Source organism: Marmota monax, unplaced genomic scaffold, assembly GCF_021218885.2.
Source record: "Marmota monax isolate L192 unplaced genomic scaffold, Marmota_monax_Labrador192_F-V1.1 WCK01_AAM20220418_F8-fsc00068, whole genome shotgun sequence".
NCBI lineage: Eukaryota > Metazoa > Chordata > Mammalia > Rodentia > Sciuridae > Marmota > Marmota monax.
In genome coordinates, this window is record NW_026692352.1 from 6915338 (window position 1) to 6936615 (window position 21278).

Sequence of the window (21278 nt, forward strand, 5' to 3'; positions counted from 1 at the left end):
ACACACACACACACACACACAACTCACAAGCTCGAGCAACATTTCTTTTTTGTTGTTTATTTTAGTTTTGATTTTTACATAATAAGGAAAGAAGGAGCAAAAAGGCGAGTGTAACAAGTCTGGGCCTCTGTAGGGGGAACATTGCTCAATATCTTCACCCAGGGGCTCTCTCCAAGAGGGAAAAAAGTTCCTGGGAGGTCCTGGGCTAAAACCAAAGCCTGCCTCCACCCCCTCATTGGATCTGTCAAGTGCCTGGGAACTGCCCTCCCTTCCCTGGAAGGGGGCTGGCATTATCTGGGTGTGTAGTCTTGGGAGCCTCATTCCTGCCCCCAGCTCAGCCTTCCAGGGAATGCATTCATCAGGTAATTTCTGCAAGCCCTATTTTAAAAAGTTATTTGGCTACTTTCCTACCCTTTTTTAGCATACAGAGGGGTGGAGAAGATGAGCTGCAGAGGGACAGACTTAAGCTGCTGCCTAGTCACATAGCAGATTCCCTTCCTAGAAATCCAGCCAGAAGTCTATAGTTCCCTCCAGAAGAGAAAAATAAGTCTGCTGGCTTTCTCACTCCTTGTCTGCCAGCTTTTTCTGCCTAACCCGGGCTGTCCCCTCTGTGGGTTCCTCTTTCAGCAAGTCTTTCTCTGCTTCAGATTCTTGGTCTCTCAATAACATCACTGGATCCCTTTCACTCTTTTAATGAAATGGGGAGCGGGCAGAGAATTCCAGGAGAGGTAACTCTCATTCTTCCAATCTCTTTCTTACCAACAAATAATTTTCTCTCCTTCTCTCCTTCTCTCCGCGCGCGCGCACACACACACACACACACACACACACACACAATCCAGCGACCTCCAGATGTTCCCGACCGTGAAGCCATCTGCTGAGATTGCTCTGGCGCGCGGGAGGAGGGGGAAGGGATCCGGGATGCAGGAAGCAGGGAGCAATGCCGATTGGAGTAGGTGGGAGCTGCGCACTTTTGAGACGCTCCCTAGGATGGAACCCGGGCTCCGGCAGAGGCGGGGCTGGAGCACGCCGGGCAAGGCCGGCAATTTGGCGACACTCCCTGAGCCGCCGGGCCGCCGGCCGAAGTCGCCACTGGGCGCTGGGCAGCCGGAGTCCCGCGGCGGGCGGGGACTGGGGGCGGGCCGCGCGGCGTGGAGAAAAGCGCCGGCCCGAGGGCCAGCGCAGGGCCGCCTAGGTGAGCGTGCTGAGGAGGCAGCTGCGTAGCTTTCCAGGTGGGTGCGGGTCGTCAGGTGGAGCCGGAGTCGGCGCGGCGGGCGAAGGTCCAGCCCCCGACCGCTCTTAGCCATCCCGGGGCGGACGGCGCCCGGGTCCCGCCAAGGCCCCTCAACTTTACCTGGAGCCAGGGCGACAGCAGCTGCTGCCGGGCGCCCGGGACTCGGCGGCAGTGGGGAACCCGGACCAGGGGGTGAGGGCTTCCAGGAGACAAAGGCGCTGCCCGGGTGCCGTGGGCGTGGGCCGTCCCCTGTGGGGTCTTTGTGCGGACACGTGCATCTCACTGTTGTGGGACTTTGTGGATTTGGCTTCAGGGACGTGCATCCGTCTGTGCCTTTGTGTGTCGCTGACTCTGCACAGCTATTTTGCGCCGGTGCCCACGTTTTGTGGACTCGCGTTGATGGTGGCTGCCGGTGGGCTCGCCGTTGTGTGTCCGCGTACGTGGTCTGTGCTGTCGACGTGTCTGGGTTGGGTGTCGGTGGAGTGTGTGCGTGCTGAGAGCCGGACGCCGCCCTGACTCCTCGTTCCCCTGCTGTCCATCCGCCCCCCCCCCCCCGACTTGGCTTCAAACTTTTCTCCGGGTTCCTAGGGAAACCGCCCCGGACCCCGCAGCCGCAGCCCGGCCTGAGCCGGGGGTGGAAGATCTCTGGCAGCCCGCCCTTCTTTCACCTCCTGAGGTCCTTAGGGCCGCGCGAGAGGATGGGATAGGATTGGTGAGTGGTAGGGGATCGACAGCGCCTGGGGACCGGCCGGGGCCAGGACTGGGCGGAGCTTGCCGGACACCCGCACCGGACCCTGCTGGGAGGAGGGAGGGGAGCGGCTGGTCCTGGTCTCTGGCCTGAGTCTGGAGAGAGGAGAGAAGGCTCCTGGCGTTGCCTGCCCTGTGCTTCTTGGAGAGCGTGTGTGACCGACAGAGACCTGTCTGCTTGGCAGAGAGATCGGCTCCAGCCCGGTTCCGCTTTGAGATCCGCTCTGAGTTTGCAGCCCGCCCCCGGGGTGAGGGGACCAGCCTTCCGATTCGGTAGGTGAGAAGGCCACGGCTTGTGGGGATACAGGCCTTCTCGCAGCGCCCGCTCCAGGACCCCTTGTTGGGTTGCGGGCAGGGGGAACCTTGCACACACTGATTTCGAACGCAACAGTCAGTGGCCCACTTTAGGACACCGGACGTGTTGCTAAGCCTTGCTGTCGCCATCACCCTGTTATGGATGGAGTGAGAACTCCCTCACCACCGAAGCGTGCGGTCGGGCTAACCAGTGCTTGCTAGAAACCCGGCTGAGAGCAGAGCCCGCCCACACTTGGCCCGGCGAGGAGGTGACTCAAACTTCCATCCTTCCTCGCCGCGCGCTGTGCCCTTCGGATAAGTCTAGACTTGCTGAACCCAGTGACTGACCGGAGAGGAAAGGCTCAGCCCTGCCGATCTTTTGGTCCCTGGTGGCAAAGATAACACCAACGTCCTCCTCCCCATCCCCCACCCCAGTCTTTAACCCAAGAACTTTGCCTAAGTGCTGCAAACAAGAGGGAGGGGCACAGATACTAAACTGAGAAGGAGGCAATGTGGTCACTTTATTTTCTGTCTCTGGCTTTTAGTTTCCCTTCTGAGAGGAGAGGTGTGGACAGCCTCTTCCCTCCTTGCTGTTCTGGTTGACTGCTTGAGATCCCAGAACCTGGAAACATTTTGATGTGTAATACACCTCCATTCTGGCTTGCTCAATTCCCAGGCACTGATTTGCTCCCAGACTGGAATGCAAACTAGGGCTTCCACTTACCGTCTCCACCTGTTGAAAGGCAAAAGCTGATCAGTCAAAAATGGAGGGAAAGGAAGGCATTGACACGGCTCTCCCCATTGTATTTTATTTATTCATTATTATTATTAGTAGTAGTAGTAGTAGTACTAAGGATTGAACCCAGGGACACTTCACCACTGAGCTACATCCCGGCCCTTTTGAGTTTTTGTTTTGAGACAGGGTTTCTAAGTAGCTTAGGGCCTTGCCTAAGCCGCCTGAGTTACTGGGATTATAGGCATGTGCCAGGGAGCCTGGATTCTCATAGCTTTTAAATGACAGATTAGGGATGAACAGAGTAATGATCAATATTTTTTTAATCATAACTTCTGGTTCAAAACAGGGGAGATACACTTACGAGTTCACTCATCCTTTCACAGGGCACAGCTGGGCTGTACACTGAGGGTGCTCCTAAAGAGGGCTGAGCCCATCATAGAAGTCTCCTGCCAAAGCAAGTTCTAAGACATTTTCATGGGAGTACTTTGGGGAGGGGCCTGATAGAACTGGTGACTCTGCTCAGGTTTTTGAAGTCATCAATAGACAGGGGAGGCAAGAAGGGTCTCCCACAAAAGGAACAGTATATGCAGAACTCTATGTGTTCTAGAAACAGCACAAAGGTGGTCAGCGTTTTAGACTGACACAAGATCTAGGGGGTGGGGAATTGGAGTTGAACTGGAGACTGGAAGAGGGAAGGCAGGGGCCAAATCACAGAGGATCATTATGAGCTGGGAATTGAACCTGTAGATAGTGGAGAGCTGCTGGAAGGTCTCAATAGGTGCAATAGGGTGGGATGGGTAATTTTAAGAAACTTTCCTCTGGCTTATGGGTGGCACTAGAGGCTGGAAGATCAATCTGGAGGCAAAGTATTCCAGCCTCCTAGAGTCAGAAGGTCCTGGATTTTATCCTACTCCCCTGCTTCCTGGCTCTGTAACTTGAGACAAGTAATCTCACCTATCCATCCAATTCTCAGTCTCCTCATCCTTCAGATGAGGATACTCATTTCTGCTCTACTGATCAGTTGTGAATGTTAATAGGACAATGTATTACACATGCTAATAAGATGAGAAGTGGTTTGCAGTATGTATTACATTGTGCAGACATTTGCTGGGTTGCACTGACAATAGAAGACAGAAACCGTATCTTCCCTGGTCCTAAACCTGATTTCACCATTCACAAAGCTCTAAGCATCCTGCAAGTATCTCCAAGCAGAAAGAAACTCTCTGTCCCTGACAATTCATTCATTTGGCTTACCCACTTCCCATAGCCAAGCCCTGTGCAGGGGAGGAGCTGGACAGAGATTTGTAGACAGACTAGGGATAACTCAGGAGCCCAGGGGGAGAGTGACCCTTTGGTGATGAGGGGAAGATTAGACTGGGAAGGCCCCACAGAGGAAGTAGATTTTGACTCAAACAAGTGAGAATCTGCAGTAGACAAAAGAAGGATCCCTTTGTCATCTTTGTCAAAAGGAACAGCCTGTGCAGAGGCAGGGTTCCTGGGGACTGATTCACCTCCAGCCTGGAAAGCTGTCTTTACACAATGGGTTTTATTTTTATTTTATTTTTTGCAGTGCTGGGGATTGAATTTAGGGCTTCTCACATGCTCAGCACATAACCAGCCGGTGTTTAAACAGGGAGTAATGATAGTGTCCTGGTCCTCTGTTGGGTGGTGCACTCTGGCTCCCAGCATGACTGGCAGTTAGAAACAGGGGTCAGGCACCAGCCTGTTGCAGCAGGCCCCTGAGCCCTACCTGGGCAGGGAAAGGTGGGGAAGAAGGAAAGAGAAGCAGACCCACCTGCTTAGGGGTGGCTTCTGGTTTGACACCAAGTCCTCATTCTGTCACAGACAACACAACTGCTTCAGCCTGCTTTGGCCTCTGAGACCTTTCCATCAGTCCTTATCAGTTCTCCGGCAGAGCCTGGTTAGGCTCTGGGTGATGAAGTGAGAGAGACTCCAAGGTCTCAGAGGATGAATTTTAGATTCTTCTCTATCCTCTGCCTCAGCATCTCTTGGTGTTACAGTTCCTTTCTCTTTCCTGGTCCCTGCAGTCACCCATTAGGGGGCAGGAATCAACATGCAGTGAGAACCCGTCCGTGCCAGCCCAGAACTGATCATCACAGTGACTCGCTGGAGCAGTACTAGGCTTCTCACACAGTACAGAGAACACTCAGATTTGGGTGAGGGCACCCACAAGCCTTGCTGCAGGTAAGCCCTAGAGTGTTGGAGTCCAGCTGCCTGGCTTCAGAGCCCCTTTCCTCTGTGCCATACTCTTTCCCACAGTGTCCACACATGCTCTCTGATTAATGGGAATATGAAAGTCTTTGAGGAAGAACACAGTGGAAAGAGAAAGCAGCACTGTGAGCCTTGCCCATCTCCCTGTACACAGTCCTCCTTGGGCAAGGATGCCAGGCTTTCAGACCCCATCTACACCAGGGATGATGTCATGGAGGAGGCCAGGTGCTGGGTATCAGAATACCTGGGTCCTGAGTCCAGCTCTTATCCCCCCCGCACTGGCTGTATGACTCACTGAACCTTTCTGTGCCTCTTTAAACAGCCATAAGTGCAATGCCATCTAACCTGCTGACCTTACAAAATGACAGAACAGATAAGGAAGCATAGGAAAGGTTGAGCAGTGACCTTTGGTGCCCGAATTATATTCTAGATGCCTGCTGTGTCTTTATATAGTACCTGCTCTGTGCTCAGCTCCAGAGACATAAAAGTGAATCTCTCTGCCCACAGGAGGACAGACCGGTAAACATGTAATTACCATCCTGCACCATAAGTTGTAAGCTGTTGTTCACTCAAGTGGAGAAGAGTGGCATAAGGAGACCTGGATTTGGAGATAAGATGTCTGGGTTTGAGTCCTGGTTCCTCCATATCCAGCATAATGAGGTCCCATTCCTTGCCTGAAGAATAGTGGCAGCAATCTCCAGGATTGTGGGGAGGCAGAAACTAGAGCAAGGCAAGGAGCGTGGCAAGCAGGCGTGCCTGTGCAGACGTACACCATTAGCAATTCTGCAGGGAGAGCTGGCCCTCGGGGCTCCAGGTTTGGGCTTGCATTTCCAGAACGGACTCGGTGGTCAGAGAATGGGACACTCATGAAATTTCTACCTATGGAATTGGTTGGTTAGTGTCAGATCGCTCATGACCAAGGGGAGTTGTGGGGAGGCCACCCAGGGGAGGAGCAGCTGGTCAAGGCAAGGCCTATCTCTGGTGGGTGCTAGGACCTGGGCCAGGCTGCAGTTTGGCCTCTTGCCCCCTTGTGCCAGGGGCTTCCTGGAAGATGTTAGGGGGCAGTTGGAAAATTTTTTCAGCCAGAGATGATTTAGTGGGGCACCAAGGGCAGGCAACTAGGGCTAGGAAGGCCTGGCTCAAACCCCGAACCCAAGAGATGCCCTCAAGGAGAAGGAAGATTGCGGTGTTGCCAACAGACACCAGCAAGGTGACTGGAGAAGTCAGCACAAGCAGCCATGGGCCTGCTGGGTGCCTGGCACTGCACTGGATCCTGGGTGGGAAGCTTCATAAATCATCTCCATCACCATCTAACTCACATAGAGCATTCACCATGTGGCAGATAATGAGCAACAGCTTCACATGCTGTCATTTAATCCTCTGACAGTCCTCTGTTCTTATCTCCATCGAGGACACGGAGACACAGCAGGGTTGAAACTTGCCGAGGCTGGATTCCCACCTGAGTCTGGGTCTTGTTGCTTGCTGGGCTCTTGGCTCGTCCAGCTCTCTGCTGGTACATATACCCCACCAGAGCTGCCAAGGTGAGGGAAGGGATGCATAGATGAAGAAGGCTGGCATCTGCCCCTACTGCTTACACTTCAAGTCTGAATGGCAGAGAACTCACTCAGCAGCCTCTGAAGGAGGCCTACTGGTAGCCTGTGGTGTGCGGCCAGGAGGGAGGGGCCTGCAGCCTGCGTGGACAGAGTGGGCTTTGTTCTGCTGGTGGGGCCAGGTGTGTGGATGTGTGCCATGCCTGCAGCAGTATGATCTGTCACGTCCCAGCTCCTGGGTCCTGCCATGCCATTCCTTCGGTGTTGCTGCCCCTCACTGGGCCTCAGTCACCCATGATCTCCAAGGGACCATGGAATTCTTGGGAAAGTGAACAAAGACTGAGAGTTGTTCAGAATCCATAAAGGTGACAGCTGTTGCCACTCTGGCTATCAAGGAAGGTCCAAATCTACCTTGGGCAAGGGAGGAAGAAGGTGGCGCAATTTGCAGATGGCCTCCATGCCTGGGAGGATTCAAGCTCTATAGCTAAAAACACCCCAAGGGGGCCATGATGGGCCAAAGCTGTTTTAGAGAAGCATCTTATAAAAGGCCTGGAGTGCCATGCAGGGAGAATTCCCTGGGGCTCTTAGGGCCATACCATTTACTCTTATTGTCCTAGGACTTCAGCAAACCTTCTTTAGAGTGACTGTGGATTTGGCACCATGGCCCAACAGTGAAAAACTCATGGCCCCAGTCAGGGATGACTTCATGGTATCTTCTAAGCCAGGGGCAAGTGTAATCTCTAAGCACTTGTCTTTCTACCCGTGTGTTATGTAACCTGGTTGATCAGTAGATGGGTCCTTGGTTCATCCAGCTCTGTGTTGGTGCACACTCCCTACCAGGCCTACCTCGGCAGGTCAGGTTTTGGTGGGGGAGATGATCTTGACCCAGAGATCCCTCTTCTCCCTGTCCTTATTTGGTGGCCACTGGTCTGCCTTTTCCTTTCTTGCAAGGGTGGAACACGGGTCCTAGGAGGAGACCAGGTTAATACTACTATACAGACGAGAAATTGCTCAGAGAAATAGAGCTACAAAGGTCACACAGATCCAAGTCTTCTGAGTCTCAGGCTTGCTATTGGTGGGTCTCTGTCCCCACTGCTGGTCTATAAGCCCCAAGAGAACAGGTCCCTGGTTTCCTCTCCACCCCCTACCCCAACCTGACCCTGCCCAGTGCTTTGTGCTTAGTAGAGCTTTAGTAAGCACTTTTGTTAAATTTTAAACTCCTAAAACTCTGGAGTTGGTTCATCTAGACTAAATCCTTATTGTGCAGATGGAGAAACTGAGGCTCAAAGAGGGGCAGGACCTGATCAATGATGGGGGCTGTCCAGGGCAGAGGGGGGATGAAGACCTATGGCTCCTGACTACTCCCCGGGACTTGCCACCATGCACAGTTGCCCAGTTTCCTCCCTGTCAGCATCCTGGAACATGGTAAAGGAGCTTGGGATAGTCTTTGGGTTACCTGTCTAGGGGACACCATTGTGTGTAGCCTGTGAGAGACAGACCACCCCATAACTGTACCTGTCTTTGTCCTGGTGTGCTGGGCCTGTCACCCCTGGGACCTTTAATCCTTATAGAACCTCCTTGAGGCAGGGACTGTTCTCTCCATTTCTTCTCCCCCACAACTTCCCAGAGTCACACAGGCTAGCAGGTGAATCTGTGAATCCTCAGTTTCCTTTGCTGTAAATGGAGATGACACTCCTGGCTTTGCTGTGTGTCTATAATGATCCGACCAGAGGAGGTGTGTCAAGTACTAGCATTCAATGAGGACTGGCTCTGTCACTGTGGGCACTTCCACTGGGAATGCTCAGTCCTGGGCCTACCCTTAACATTAAACAGGGACCCTGGGAGAGGTTCACTGGGCAGAGCTAAGCAAAGGTCTGTCCCAGTGCCTTGGGAGCATTTACCAGTCATTATCCAGGGGTCTCCATCTATACTCCCATTCCCTTACACCAGCTATTATGACCTTTGCTCAGGTCCAGATGTTCAGGGGTAGGGGGAAGCCTCTCTGAGCATGTGCAGAGCTCTTCACAGTTTGCAGTGTGCTTCATTGAGGGTTAATTAACTTATGTGAGGAGGGCATAGAAGAAATTACTGTCCTATTGTGCAAGGGACAAGGCCGAGGCCTGAAGGGCCAGCTTCCGGGCTGCATTTGAGCTGCCATTACATAAACAGGCGCTCATGAGAAGCCACTTGGCATTTCATGGACACAGCATATAATCACCCCTGGGAACCAAAGGGTAATCTTGGGGCCCTTTGTGATGTTTGTTTAAACCCCAGGAAGGGTGAGTATGAGCAGATCGGCTTAGCAGGGGAGGTAGGGCCTGTGGTGGTAATGAACTCTGTGGTGAGGAGCTCACTGGGGAACAAAGGGGGCCTGAAGCAACTTAATATTTTCCTTTTGGTTCAGACATTGGAACACTCTGTCCTGCCTCAGCTGGGACCAAGCCCAGGATGCACCTGGGCAGGGTTTAATTCTCAAATTGGCCTCTACAAAAGAAAGGGGTGGGAGAGGCAGGGCCCTTGGGGTGGGGGCAGAGGAGAAGGGCCCCACTTCTCACCAGCCCTGCGCAGAGCCAGAGTGCAGATCAAGTGGCTACCGCTTTAAAGTTTCATGCAGGGCTGGTAATGTTATCCAGCAGCTCCCTCCACTGCCCCCAGTCAAGAAGGTGGGCAGGTCTCTGGTCCACCCGCTCCTGGCCCCTCTCCCACCCTCTTCCCCTGTGACCAGTGAGAAGGAGACAGGGCATGAAAGCAGGGGTACAGCAGGGCCACACACGAAGAGCCTTCTGTCCCCCAGCTGAGTGGCCCTTGTGCAGGGGAGGAGTAGACTCAGACTGCACCAACTATGTATTAGAAGCTCTTGCTCCTCCACCCTCTGGTCTCCTGTGAGCAGGAACACAGGCCTTGAGTTTGACCTATATGGGTGTGTGTGACCTTTAGATGTGATGAGATATACATAGTGCCTGGCATAGGTGGCAGCTGCTATTGCAACTATACAGCAAGGGAAACTGAGGTCTGGGGAGGGGAATTGACTTGTAGCATGTCCATGAGAAAAGCCCTGCCTGCACCCTGCCTCTCCACTAATCCCCCTGCCAGGCAGATATGAATGCAAGAATTGGAATTGAGCAGGTCTGGGTTCTAATCCTGCCCTGCTTTGTACTAGTTTGGGGTAAGGCCTTTGTCCTCTCTGAACCTGTTTTTTTTATGCTAATTGAACCTCTGTTTCTTCATCTGTAATAATGGGGGAACCAGCTCATCTGCCTGCCCAAGGTTAAAAGAAGGGCAGGAGAGGTAAAATAGCTATGTCAGCTGGGAATAGGGATCAGGGGAAGGAGGAAAAATCTTGGGACAGGTATCCCTAAAGCAGGAGTCTAGGAACAGTGTCACCCATTAGACTGGAGGATATTGCCTCTGGAAAATAGGCCAAAGATGTAGGTGAGGTGGGGGCAGTTGTTATAGGGAAATCCTTAGTCTGGAAGGCCACAGTAAGGGCTCAGCCACTGCCAAACAGCCACAGGGGCCCTGCTTTGTGTGTCTTTATTTAGTGCCACAACACTTGCAGGGTGATTGTGAGGGTTCAATGAGGTAATGCTGTAAAGTACCCATCACATGGTACAAACACTATGAGCACTCCCTAGGGAGTCCAGGCAGTCCATGGGCCCTCACCCCTCAGAGCTGGAGAGGCCAGCTAGGAGATCATCAAGTCCAGTGAGTTCCAAACTGTGTTACTTAAATTCTGTGGCAGGCATGGCAAGCAGACCTAGAAGGCTCCAGGTCTCCAACTCCAGCAAGAGCAGGCACACTTGCTTCTGCTGATCTTATTTAAGAAAGGGTTCTGCCACCTGTAGTTTAAAGTCCACCAACCTGGCCTAACCACTTACACTTCACATGGGAGACTGAAGCCAGAGAGGAACAAGGACTAGGAATTATGAGGAGTATTCTGGGACAGTACTCTAGGAGGATGGGGACCAGTGACAATGTGTAGCTGTGTCCAGACACACTGGCTTATATCTTTTGAGGTGGGGTAAAAGCTGTCGGCGCATCCAGCCCTCACTTGTGGCTCTCTCTCCAGCCCCCACCATGCCGTGGCCGCTGCTGGTGCCTCTGCTGCTGTTGCTGGCTGTGAGTGGAGCCCAGACAACACGGCCATGCTTCCCTGGGTGCCAGTGTGAGGTGGAGACCTTCGGCTTGTTTGACAGCTTCAGCCTGACTCGAGTGGACTGCAGTGGCCTGGGCCCCCACATCATGCCCGTGCCCATCCCTCTGGACACAGCTCACCTGGACCTGTCCTCCAACCGGCTGGAGATGGTGAACGAGTCGGTGCTGGCCGGGCCAGGCTACACTACACTGGCCGGTCTGGACCTCAGCCACAACCTGCTCACCAGCATCTCACCCACTGCCTTCTCCCGCCTCCGCTACCTGGAATCGCTTGACCTCAGCCACAATGGCCTGGTAGCCCTGCCAGCTGAGAGCTTCACCAGCTCCCCCCTGAGTGACGTGAACCTTAGCCACAACCGGCTCCGGGAGGTCTCCATATCTGCCTTCACCACACACAGCCAGGGCCGTGCACTGCACGTGGACCTCTCCCACAACCTCATCCACCGCCTGCACCCCCACCCCGCTCGGGCCAGCCTGCCCGTGCCCACGATCCAGAGCCTGAACCTGGCCTGGAACCGGCTCCGCACAGTGCCTAGCCTCAGAGACCTGCCCCTGCGCTACCTGAGCCTAGATGGGAACCCTCTAGCCAGCATTGGCCCAGATGCCTTCACAGGGCTGGGAGGCCTTACACACTTGTCACTAGCCAGCCTGCAGGGTCTCCCCCAGCTGGCGCCCCACAGCTTCCATGAGCTGCCGGGCCTGCAGGTCCTGGACCTGTCAGGCAACCCCAAGCTCACGTGGACAGGAGCGGAGGTGTTCTCAGGCCTGGGCTCACTGCAGGAACTGGACCTGTCAGGCACCGGCCTGGTGCCTCTGCCAGAAGTGCTGCTCCACCACCTCCCAGCTCTGCAGAGCGTAAGCGTGGGCCAGGACAGGAAGTGTCGGCGCCTGGTACGGGAGGGCGCCTACCCACGGCAGCCTGGCTCCAGCCCCAAGGTGGCACTGCACTGTGGAGACACCCGGGAATATGTTGCCAGGGGCCCAGACATCTTGTGACAAATGGCATGGCCTGGGGCCATGTGACAGACTGCTGCCCTGGGCTTGCTCAGGTCCTAGGTAACTTATATTTTAATGTGCCAGTGTCAGCGGGGAGTCTGCAGGCCCATGCCCTGCAGAGCTGTGGCCTAGGAGGGGCTTTGCTCCTGGGAATAGCACCTGGGAACAAAATGCCCCTATTACTCTCTTACCCTCTCCCCAAAACCATGAGCAGAGGGACTTGGATGTCAAACCAGACTCTGGTCCCTTTCTGCTGTCCTCCACACTCGTCCCCCAAGTGCCTTCCCTCTTGCCTGGGCTGACCTGACCCATGATGGGAGGAGGATGTGTGGGAGCTACTGCTGCAGGAGACTCAGGTCCACTGGGCTGTGTCCCCTTGGGCCTACAGTCTGGTCACTCAGGGGCAGGAGTTTCTGTTATATTATACCCCTTCTTTGGTCTGGGTTCACAAGGCCCATCTTATCATTTTTCTTTTCATAGAATCTTGGGTAGAACCCTAATTATAGGAGGGACTGGAGAGAAAAATCAAGTCTACCCATGAGAAAATGAGGCCTAGAGAAGCCCTGTCCAGGCAGAGGCAGGACTGAAGCCCAGTCCAGGCCCTCTGCACCTACCTGTCTTTGTGAGGTCTTCCTTTCATCTTTCCTTCCTGGGCTCCCCTTGCTGTTGCCTGTCCCATTTCCCCTTCATCCCCAGCAGCAGCAGTAGCAAGACAGGTAAGGGCCTCAGAAGTGGGACTCTGGGTCCAGTGATCATTCATGTGGCATGAGCAAAGTCAGTTCCCCCTTCAGAGCCTCTGGAAGCTTGGGGCATGCCAGTCCCAGGCCTGCAAGTTTCTCACTCTGGGGTGGGGGCCCCAGTATCAAGACTGGAAATAAGTCCATATTCTCCTGAGACCCTGCCTCTAGATGCTTCCCCCAAGTTGTCAGTGCAATTCTGGAATCCCATCTGGCCATGAGCTCCAACAGGGCTCCTGGATTCAGTCCCCGTGGGCCTGAACCCAAAAGCTCCTCTCACCCTCCCAGGAGTAGAGCAGGAAGAGGCAGGGTCTCCCTATGCCATTTAAACTCCACCCTTAGGGCAGCATCTCAGTGTCCCAGCCCTGGGTTCTTCCCTTTGTGTTCATTTGATAAAAGTGTTGCCTTTTTTGATGGACTGTCACTCTCACAGACACCCACACCCACACATACACACCACTGCTGGCAGGGGATGGAAACATCATTTGTAAAAGAAGAAGAATGTTTGTTCACTTTTGCAATACTTTATCCTGGGCACCTGTTGGCAGGGTTGTGGGGAAGTCAGCCATCAGTGGCCCTGTGAGCATCTTGGGGCTGGTCTCAGAGATGCCCAAGGGCAGCAAGAACTCTGGCTTCCCCCACCAGCCCAACCCAGCACCTGACTGGTCCATGATTTAATAAACACTAAAGAGTTCTTTTCATCATGCAGCCAATGTCCACTGACAATCCCTGGGCTGGGCTCTGGGGCCACAAGGATGAATCAAGTTAGGCTCTGCCCTGGAGGGCTTATTTTCCCTGAAAGGCCCAGTAATCTCCCAGAGTTTGAGAAGTGAGGTGATATGAGAGACAGAGTCACTCAGATGGACTAGATCTTTCACTGGAGCCTGTACCCCACCCACCTTCATCTTCCCTCCTACTGCCCACTCCACCCATCAGCTGTCCAGCCAAAGCTATGAGCTTACCAAGCCTTGCCCATCTCTACCTTTGTCCCATCCGTGCCCCTCAACCTCCTTCCCACCCAGTCTACCCTGTTAGTATCTCACCTTAGAAGCTTTCCCTGAAGTCCCCTCTTCTCCCTTCTAAATGCAATGGTTTATCCTTCCTTGGCATTTCTGTTGCCACAGTACCCCAATTCCTATTTGCACACTTATTGTGACAGGGGCTCACTTTCAGCTCATCAGGATGCATTTGCTCTCTCACCAAGTTCTTTCTTCCAACCGGCTGGTCTGCAGGAGTGTCTATCACTATGGTCACCCGTGAGAAGCTATGCTGATACCTGGTCTGTGCCAGGCCCTGTGCTAGACTGCAAGATGACTTCACCTCAATCTCTGCCCTAGGAGGACTTCCATTCCTAGGATGGGAAAGGTGGGGACACACAGAGGACCCCGGGCTGTAGGTGAAGCTCGGGGGCGGTGAGACCCTTGTAGAAGATCCATACAGCACAGAACAAGTGGACCAGACAAGGGAGGCTTGGAAGAGGTCATGGATGAAGGGGTCAATGCACAGAGTCTAGAACATTCAGGCCATGGATATGCTGCCGGTGGGGAGCTTGCCTTTTTCAATCAGGTCTCCCTAGGGAGGCCTACAAACCATAGTTGCTGATTCCCAGCAGATATTGTATGAAAGAGGCATGGGCAGAAACCCAGGCCCCACAGTCCGATGTTCCCATGCAGGTCCATTTGGGATCCATCCTCCTGGAACCACCTGCATTCTCTGGGACTAGAGAAGACTCAAATGCAGGTGCTTTCACCCACTGTGTTTGGGTCTCGCAAAGCCATGTTGCCGCAGGTGTCCTTCAAGGAGAACCTTAAAACACAAGGGTCTTAAAGTTAGAAACAACACATGGGGAGGTAGAAAAGAGTAGGGAAGGGCTTCTGCAGCTTCCGCAGATGCAAAACCCGGCAGGAGTGGGGGCACACGCCATCACACTGCGGGCTCTTCCATCCTTACGGGGCATCGCCTTGCACTCTGCAGCCCTCTCCTCCTGCCTGCCTTGAGTAGCCTAGGAACAGCCTAAGCAACCGGCGTCGCGAGGTCCCGTTGGCGCAGCACAAGGGCTCCCAGCCCGCAGCGCCACCTTGTGGCCACATAGGGCCAGGCACCCCAAGAGTTCGAGCCAGAACGCGGATGTGAAGGCGGCTGAAGGCGAAGTGCACCTGCGCAGTTTGAGCGGCTGGTCTCCTGCCCTCGGTCGGCCCATGCCTGGGCCTCACCGGGCCTCACCAGGCCTCCGGGTATCCCGGCACCTAGGAAGAGGGCGTTCAAACCTTACGGAATCGAAGAGATTCCTACGAAAATAAATAATTTTCAGTTCACAGGGAAGGGTTAAAGTCCTGGGTTCATCGCCAATCACCAGTATGACTTTGGCATAGTCACTTCTCCGAGCTTGGAAAATGGGGATGAAAATCTCTCTGTCCACAGGATTGTGAGAAGAGCAAATGTCGTAACATGTGTAAAGGACCAAGGACTGTGGCTGCCACAAACAGAAGCCCCAGAAGTGCCCTTTCCCTCCCTCAGTCAACCACAGAATTATGGAGGCTTTACAGAACCAGGGAACCTACCAGCCGTATTTTGTTAACTTACTCAAAACTGGAGAATTTCATAAAGTTTTAGGTTGTAGAATCACAGAACGATACCCCTATCCTCATTCTCTTAGCTTTCACGTGCCTAATGTGGGACAGGTATTTGTCCATGTGGGGGAGTTTAGAAATGGGAAGAGGCGAGCAGGGTCACAAACATTTCCTTGCACTTCATTTTATGCAGATTCCATTTCCTGGGCATATGCTCCTTGCACTTGTACATGCCACCGTTTTCTCCTCACACCTGTACCAGGTATTTTTGTCACCAACAGATGAGGAAACTAGTTTGGCCTGCCTCATCTGTTAGGTGTCCATTCCCCCATTCTTCTGTCCTACCTCAGGGACTGGGCCAGTGCACCTCCCAGGAATCAGAGAGGGTAGGGGTACTCTGAGACTCCAAAGAGCACTGGGATTCCATCTGTTTCTTTATTGCAAATAAATTGGGGGAAGTTATGCAGCTCTAAATATCTCCAACCAGACCCTTGATTCTAGATCCTTAAAAAATCCAAAGGTAGAGCTGGGGTTGTGGCTCAGTGGTAGAGCGCTTGCCTAGCATGTGTGAGACACTGGGTTCGATTCTTGGCACCACATATAAATTTTTAAAAATTAATAAATAAAATAAAGGTCCATCAACAATTTTAAAAATATATATTTTTTAAAAGCCAAAGGTCAAGGTCCTTCCTCTTCTGGCTCCTTTTGGAAGATGGGACGATTGAGGCCCAGAGAAGAGCAGCCCTCAGTTCCATGACGCGTGGCTGGGATTCTAGTCTTCAGAACTGGAAAAGTAATTTGAGGGACCCTATGTAAAATGACTATGTGGGATTCCTTGTTCAAAAATTAAGAATGTCAATTTGGCAAGAGCAAAGCAAACACAGTCCTAAGGTCCCACTGTGAAAGAAAGTACCCTGCTGAGCCTTTGATCATTGTGCTTACAGAAAAGAAAAAGGCAAATGCCTAGATAGTGTTGGTCAGGATGACAATCCCTCTAGTTCCCAGAACAAAGTGAATAAGAATCTTCCAAATGCAGGAATTCCTGTCAGTGTTCTCCCTCCCTCCCTCCATTTCTCAATCTCTCTCTCTCTCTCTCTCTCTCTCTCTCACACACACACACACACACACACACACACCCTACTGGTTTTCTCACACCTCAGTCAAAGGACTTTCAGAGGGAAAGGACAGGCAGAGAGGCAGACACCAGCTCCCAACTCCATCAAACCCATTCTCGGGATATTTTTCTGGGCCCGACTGCCAGGAATTAGGAGGTAGAGGCCTACCCACCGCTCACTTGATACAACTACAGAGTTAACAGTCCACTCAACCTAAAGCCTATCAAGGGCAATTCTATGACAATAGAGGCCTTCACAGGCCTACGTGGCCTTGCCCATCCATGTCCAGTGCTCCTTGTTGGCTAATGCTCACGAGGGAGCAAATGTCCATTGATAGCTGCTGTTTATCGAATCCATGTAGGCTTCCACCAATGACCAGTATCCACCAAGGGAAAATGTCTGGTGGTGGCAATGTTCTCTGTGTTCCATTGCTCAGTGTCCGGGGAGCAAATTACCATTACAATTGTTCTGTGCATCAATACCTGGTTCAGTCCCATAGCTCAGCTTCCAGCAACAGCAAATGTCTATTCACTTAAGTCACGCGCCCTGTGTTTATTCTTCTCTTTTGTTTCTCATCTTTTATTTATTTAAGTACTAGTGGTTGTATTTGTGGAGATTATTGTGTTTGTTGAGCTTGGAGGGAAATTCTTCCTGTGTTTATTTTTTAATTCCCAAAGCTATTTATCACTTATGTATTCATTAGTCAAAAGGTTCTGAATTGGGAGTGCATGCAGACATTTATGTTTCTTGACATATACACATGTGTATTTGTAACGTGTATGTTGAATTATTTAAATACAAGATACAGGAAGTCACAGAAAAAGAAGATGGAAGATGAACATATCAATTTAGGAACAATTTTCTATTAGTTGGTTCTTGGTAGCAACAACTTTTCCAAAATTAAATAATGAATTGAGGGGGTCCACTCTCCTGCTGGTGTGAAGAAGGACAGAGGGCACTGCTTTGGACTGAAAAGGTCAGCAGTTTCCCTAATGAGATGAAGCACCAAGGTCAGGGGCACCTTACGGCAGCATAACTTTGGGCCACGTCCCAGGGTACAAGGAATGATGCCTGGGCTAGAGACCCGGCTCTGCCACTCACAGCCATCCCTGGAAAGCCACCAGCCTCTTTTAGCCTCAGTTCCTCCCCTATAAAATGGGGCTACTGTTCTCCCTCACAGGGCTGCCATGGGGGTGAGTAATGCAGGCTGAATACTTAGTAATGGTGCCTATAGTAAGCGAAATCTTATGTATCTTTATTTTGAAAAAAAAATTCTTTTGTCAGATTTGTAAGCCTGCTATGGCTCAAAATATTCTCTGGCAGATTTTCTTCAGGGGCCATTAGCTCTCAGGGGGAGATGTCATGGAAACTGCAATGCTGAGAAATTAGTCTGAGAAGAAATTGTGCCCTCTGCCCCAGAACACTCCAAACCAGACACACAGCTTCCTCTGGCTCAAGGCTCTTTTTTAAAAAAGTTTTTCGTATCTGTTTGTTTAGTTTTTGTTTTTGAGTTGTAAATGGATGCAATACCTTTATTTCATTTATTGATTTTTATGTGGTACTGAGGATCAAACCCAGTGCCTGATCCGTGCTAGGCAACGGCTCTACCACTGAGCCACAACCCCAGCCTCTGGGCCCAACACTTTTAAAGATACAGTGCCGGGCTGGGGATGTGGCTCAAGCGGTAGCGCGCTTGCCTGGCATGCGTGCGGCCCCGGTTCGATCCTCAGCACCACATACAAACAAAGATGTTGTGTCCACCGAAAACTAAAAAAATAAATATCAAAAAATTCTCTCTCTCTCTCAAAAAATAAATAAATAAATAAAAGATACAGTGCCTAGGAAATGTCCTCAGACCCCTATCCCGAGGTTTGTTTGCCACCACTGCAGATGGAGTGGCTGACCTGCTGGGATTGGAGATGAAGGGAAACTTTCCCTCTGCCTTCTTTCCCAAACAGCTTTGTCCTCTGCCTGAAGTTCCACCATTCCTCTTTGGCTTCAGCTTTGATGGTTGTCTGATGTCCCTCCTAGATAGGCAGGGGTCAAGGTACCAAGAGTGTGATTGGGGGATGGAGATGAGGTGTCTGGGCTGGGTGTAGGAGTAGGGCATTTGCTAACTCATGGAGAGCACGGGGTGTCCAACATAGTTTCAAAGTGTTATACCCTAAAAAGTTTGCTGAGGTGGTATGGTTGGTATGACAGCTGTGAAGACTCTGCTAGAGGCAAGACTGGGAGGCCCATGAAGAATGTAGTTGAAGGGCAGCGTCTTGTCTCTGCGCTACCTCTCTACCAACCAGTGTCTTTCCCTTTGACATCAGTGACCCCAGCAAACCACTCCTCACAAGTTACAGCCCAGGCTTCACTCCTCTTGGATCTGGTGTTCCTGCAATCAGGACCTGTTTTAAACACAGGATGATGCAGAAGCGGCCTGTGCCAGTGCCAGACCTGGGTCTTAAGAAGGCCTGGCTGCTTTGCTTTTGCAGCCTTCCAAGCCCTGAGCTGGTGGGACCACGTGGGGAGACCCAGGACTATATAAAGAGGAAGAGAAACTCCACCATCCACTATCCCTGCAGATAGCAGTGCCAGCCCACCCCCAGCTTAATGTCCATGAGTGACCACGGCACCACCAGCAGAACCAACCAGCTGTGCCCAGCTCTGACTGCAGAATCAGGAACAAGTAAAGTGGTTATTGTTCTAAACTATTTTATTTTTACTTGGGAGTGGTTTCTTATGCAGCAATAAATAACTAAAATAATCTGTCACAGCCTATTGTTCCACCAACCCCTTGTTCATACTCCTGTTGCTAACATAGTCATAGGGCATGGGCAGCTGAAGATGCAAAGATGTCAAATTAAAAAGCCATCCTCCTGGAGGGTGGCCTGTCTGCAGGGCGCAGGCAGAGAGACACATGCACCTGGTGATTTAAAGTTTACAAGCAGCCACTCTGCCTGGGAACATCCTTTGATGCTTATCTGCCAGCAGGTTTAGCCCCTCCCTGCAGCCTGCACCCTCCTCCGGCCAGCCTGCCCCCAGCCCCAGGCGTCTAGACCCACCTCTGGCCTTTAAATCCTTTGGTCTCTTCTCACCTGGACGGGGAACTGGAAGACAAAGACTGGAACTCACTGTCCTCTAACTGGTCTTTCCCTTCCCAAACTGAGGGACTGGTGTGAGGGGAACTGAGGCCAAGTGAGCCAGTTACTGGGGCGCAGGTGAAAGTGGCTGGGAGGGCAGTAGGGGAAAGTGTCTAGGACCCAGTGGCACTCCAGGGGACCCAGGGAAAGGCGGGCCTTTCCGTGCTTCCCTCAGACTAGGGCAGGGTCATCCTGAGCACCCGCTGTAAGTACACATAGAAACTGACACTGTCATTCCCTGGGCTGGCCCCACCCACCAGGAAAATCCCAGGCCCTGCCAGAGGTGGCCCTCAGAGAGGCGAGCCCGATTAGCTCCCGCTTATCCATCCTGTCTCAGCTTCCATGCCTCCCTCTCTGGGAAGCCTTCCCTGATCACCTCCCATCCCATGGAGGCAAGATTAGATGCTCCTCTGTGGCTGCCCACTACCTAGTCTTGAAAAACCAGCCTCTACCTCAGAGCAAAGCCTGTCCAAGGAAGGGACATGACCTTAGTCCTTGGAAAAACCCACAGAGCACTCCTAAGCACATTCCCACCCTGCTAAGTTGTTTATCTACAAATAACAGGAGAGATCTGCTGTGCCAGGTGTCCCTGACTCAGTCAAGCTAGGTGGGGATCCATAGCAGCCCCCTAACAGCCACCAATCAGCATGAGACAGGGAAATACCTGGGATGCCAGATAACCCTCCCAGTAGTTTATGGTGGTTGATAACATATTGGGAAAACATGTAGTTCAGCACGTACACCCCTCTTGGCTTAAACCAATAAGTTCAAACGAATACCCCTTTTGTACTGACCAATCACCCCTACCCAACTTGTTCCCGCCAGTGAATGTGCTAATCATGTTTTAGAGTTGTTATTTGATTTTCCCGCGGTGTGTGATGATTTGCTAAAAGAGGCTATGATGTATGTGAAGTCCCTGCCCTCTCCAAAGAATGTATAAAAATTCTGCAAACCCTGGGCTCGGGGCCTCTCAGCGTCACCAGTTGCTGTGTGTGCGCGCGGAGGACCGAGCTAGCTCGCAATAAACACCTCTTTGCTGCTTACATTGATCTTGGGTCTCTGGTGGTCTTTGGGGGTCCCGAATTCGAGCATAACAGTCTTCCCTGCAGAGTGTCACTCACCACACTGATTTTGTGTTTATTTTTCTAGCTTTCACTCTATACTAAGGGCAGGAACCATGACTGTCTTGCTCCCAAAAGGTCTTTAGTGTAATGCCAGATTCGTGGGACCCCAGTAGACCTCCAGGAGCCAAACCTGATGCAATCACACAAGAGTCTTTATTGCAAGCTCAAGCCTGGACTCACAACCGTTCCGACGCAGCGGTCCCAGGGAGTGAGTCCCGGTCCTTTGTTCAGTGAGATTTTATAGGTTTGGGGGATACTCTATGCGTCACAACATCACACCAGCAAATCATTCCATACCTCGGGAAAATCAAACAACAACTCTTAACATTGATTAGCACATTCAATGGCAGGAACAAGTTGGGTAGGGGCGATTGGTTAGTACAAGAGGGGGATTCCTTTAACTGATGGGTTTAAGCCACGAGGGTGTACTACATGGTTTCCCAACATGTTATCAACCACCATAAACTACCGGGGGTCATCTGGCATCCCAGGTATTTTCCCTGTCTCATGCTGATTGGTGGTTGCTAGAGGGGCTGCTATGGGTCCTCACCTAGCCTAACTGAGTCAGGGACACCTGGCGCCACAGATCTCTCCTGTTATTTGCAGACAAACAACTCAGCAGGGTGGGTATGTGCCTAGGAGTGCTCTGTGGGTTTT

At 52.0% G+C, this 21278-nt stretch overlaps 1 protein-coding gene across 10 annotated transcripts in view; it reads left to right on the forward strand.

The window, feature by feature from the left end:
• The first annotated feature begins 214 nt into the window (after positions 1-214).
• The window catches only part of Tsku (tsukushi, small leucine rich proteoglycan), a 63539-nt gene continuing 42475 nt past the window's right edge, over positions 215-21278 (forward strand). For 2 of the 10 annotated variants that reach the window (XR_006851301.2, XR_006851298.2), the window contains exon 1: positions 1122-1232. Coding sequence is in view for 8 of the 10 variants with exons in the window: in XM_046442028.2 (XP_046297984.1) it covers positions 922-1195; positions 10863-11944 (1356 nt within the window). In the remaining 2 variants the exon portion in view is untranslated. Of the gene's footprint in view, positions 363-856; positions 1233-2167; positions 2255-5059; positions 5217-5750; positions 8219-10862; positions 13390-21278 lie in introns of those variants that run through there. The other 8 variants (XM_058578556.1, XM_046442036.2, XM_046442035.2 and 5 more) reach the window with 8 other exon arrangements.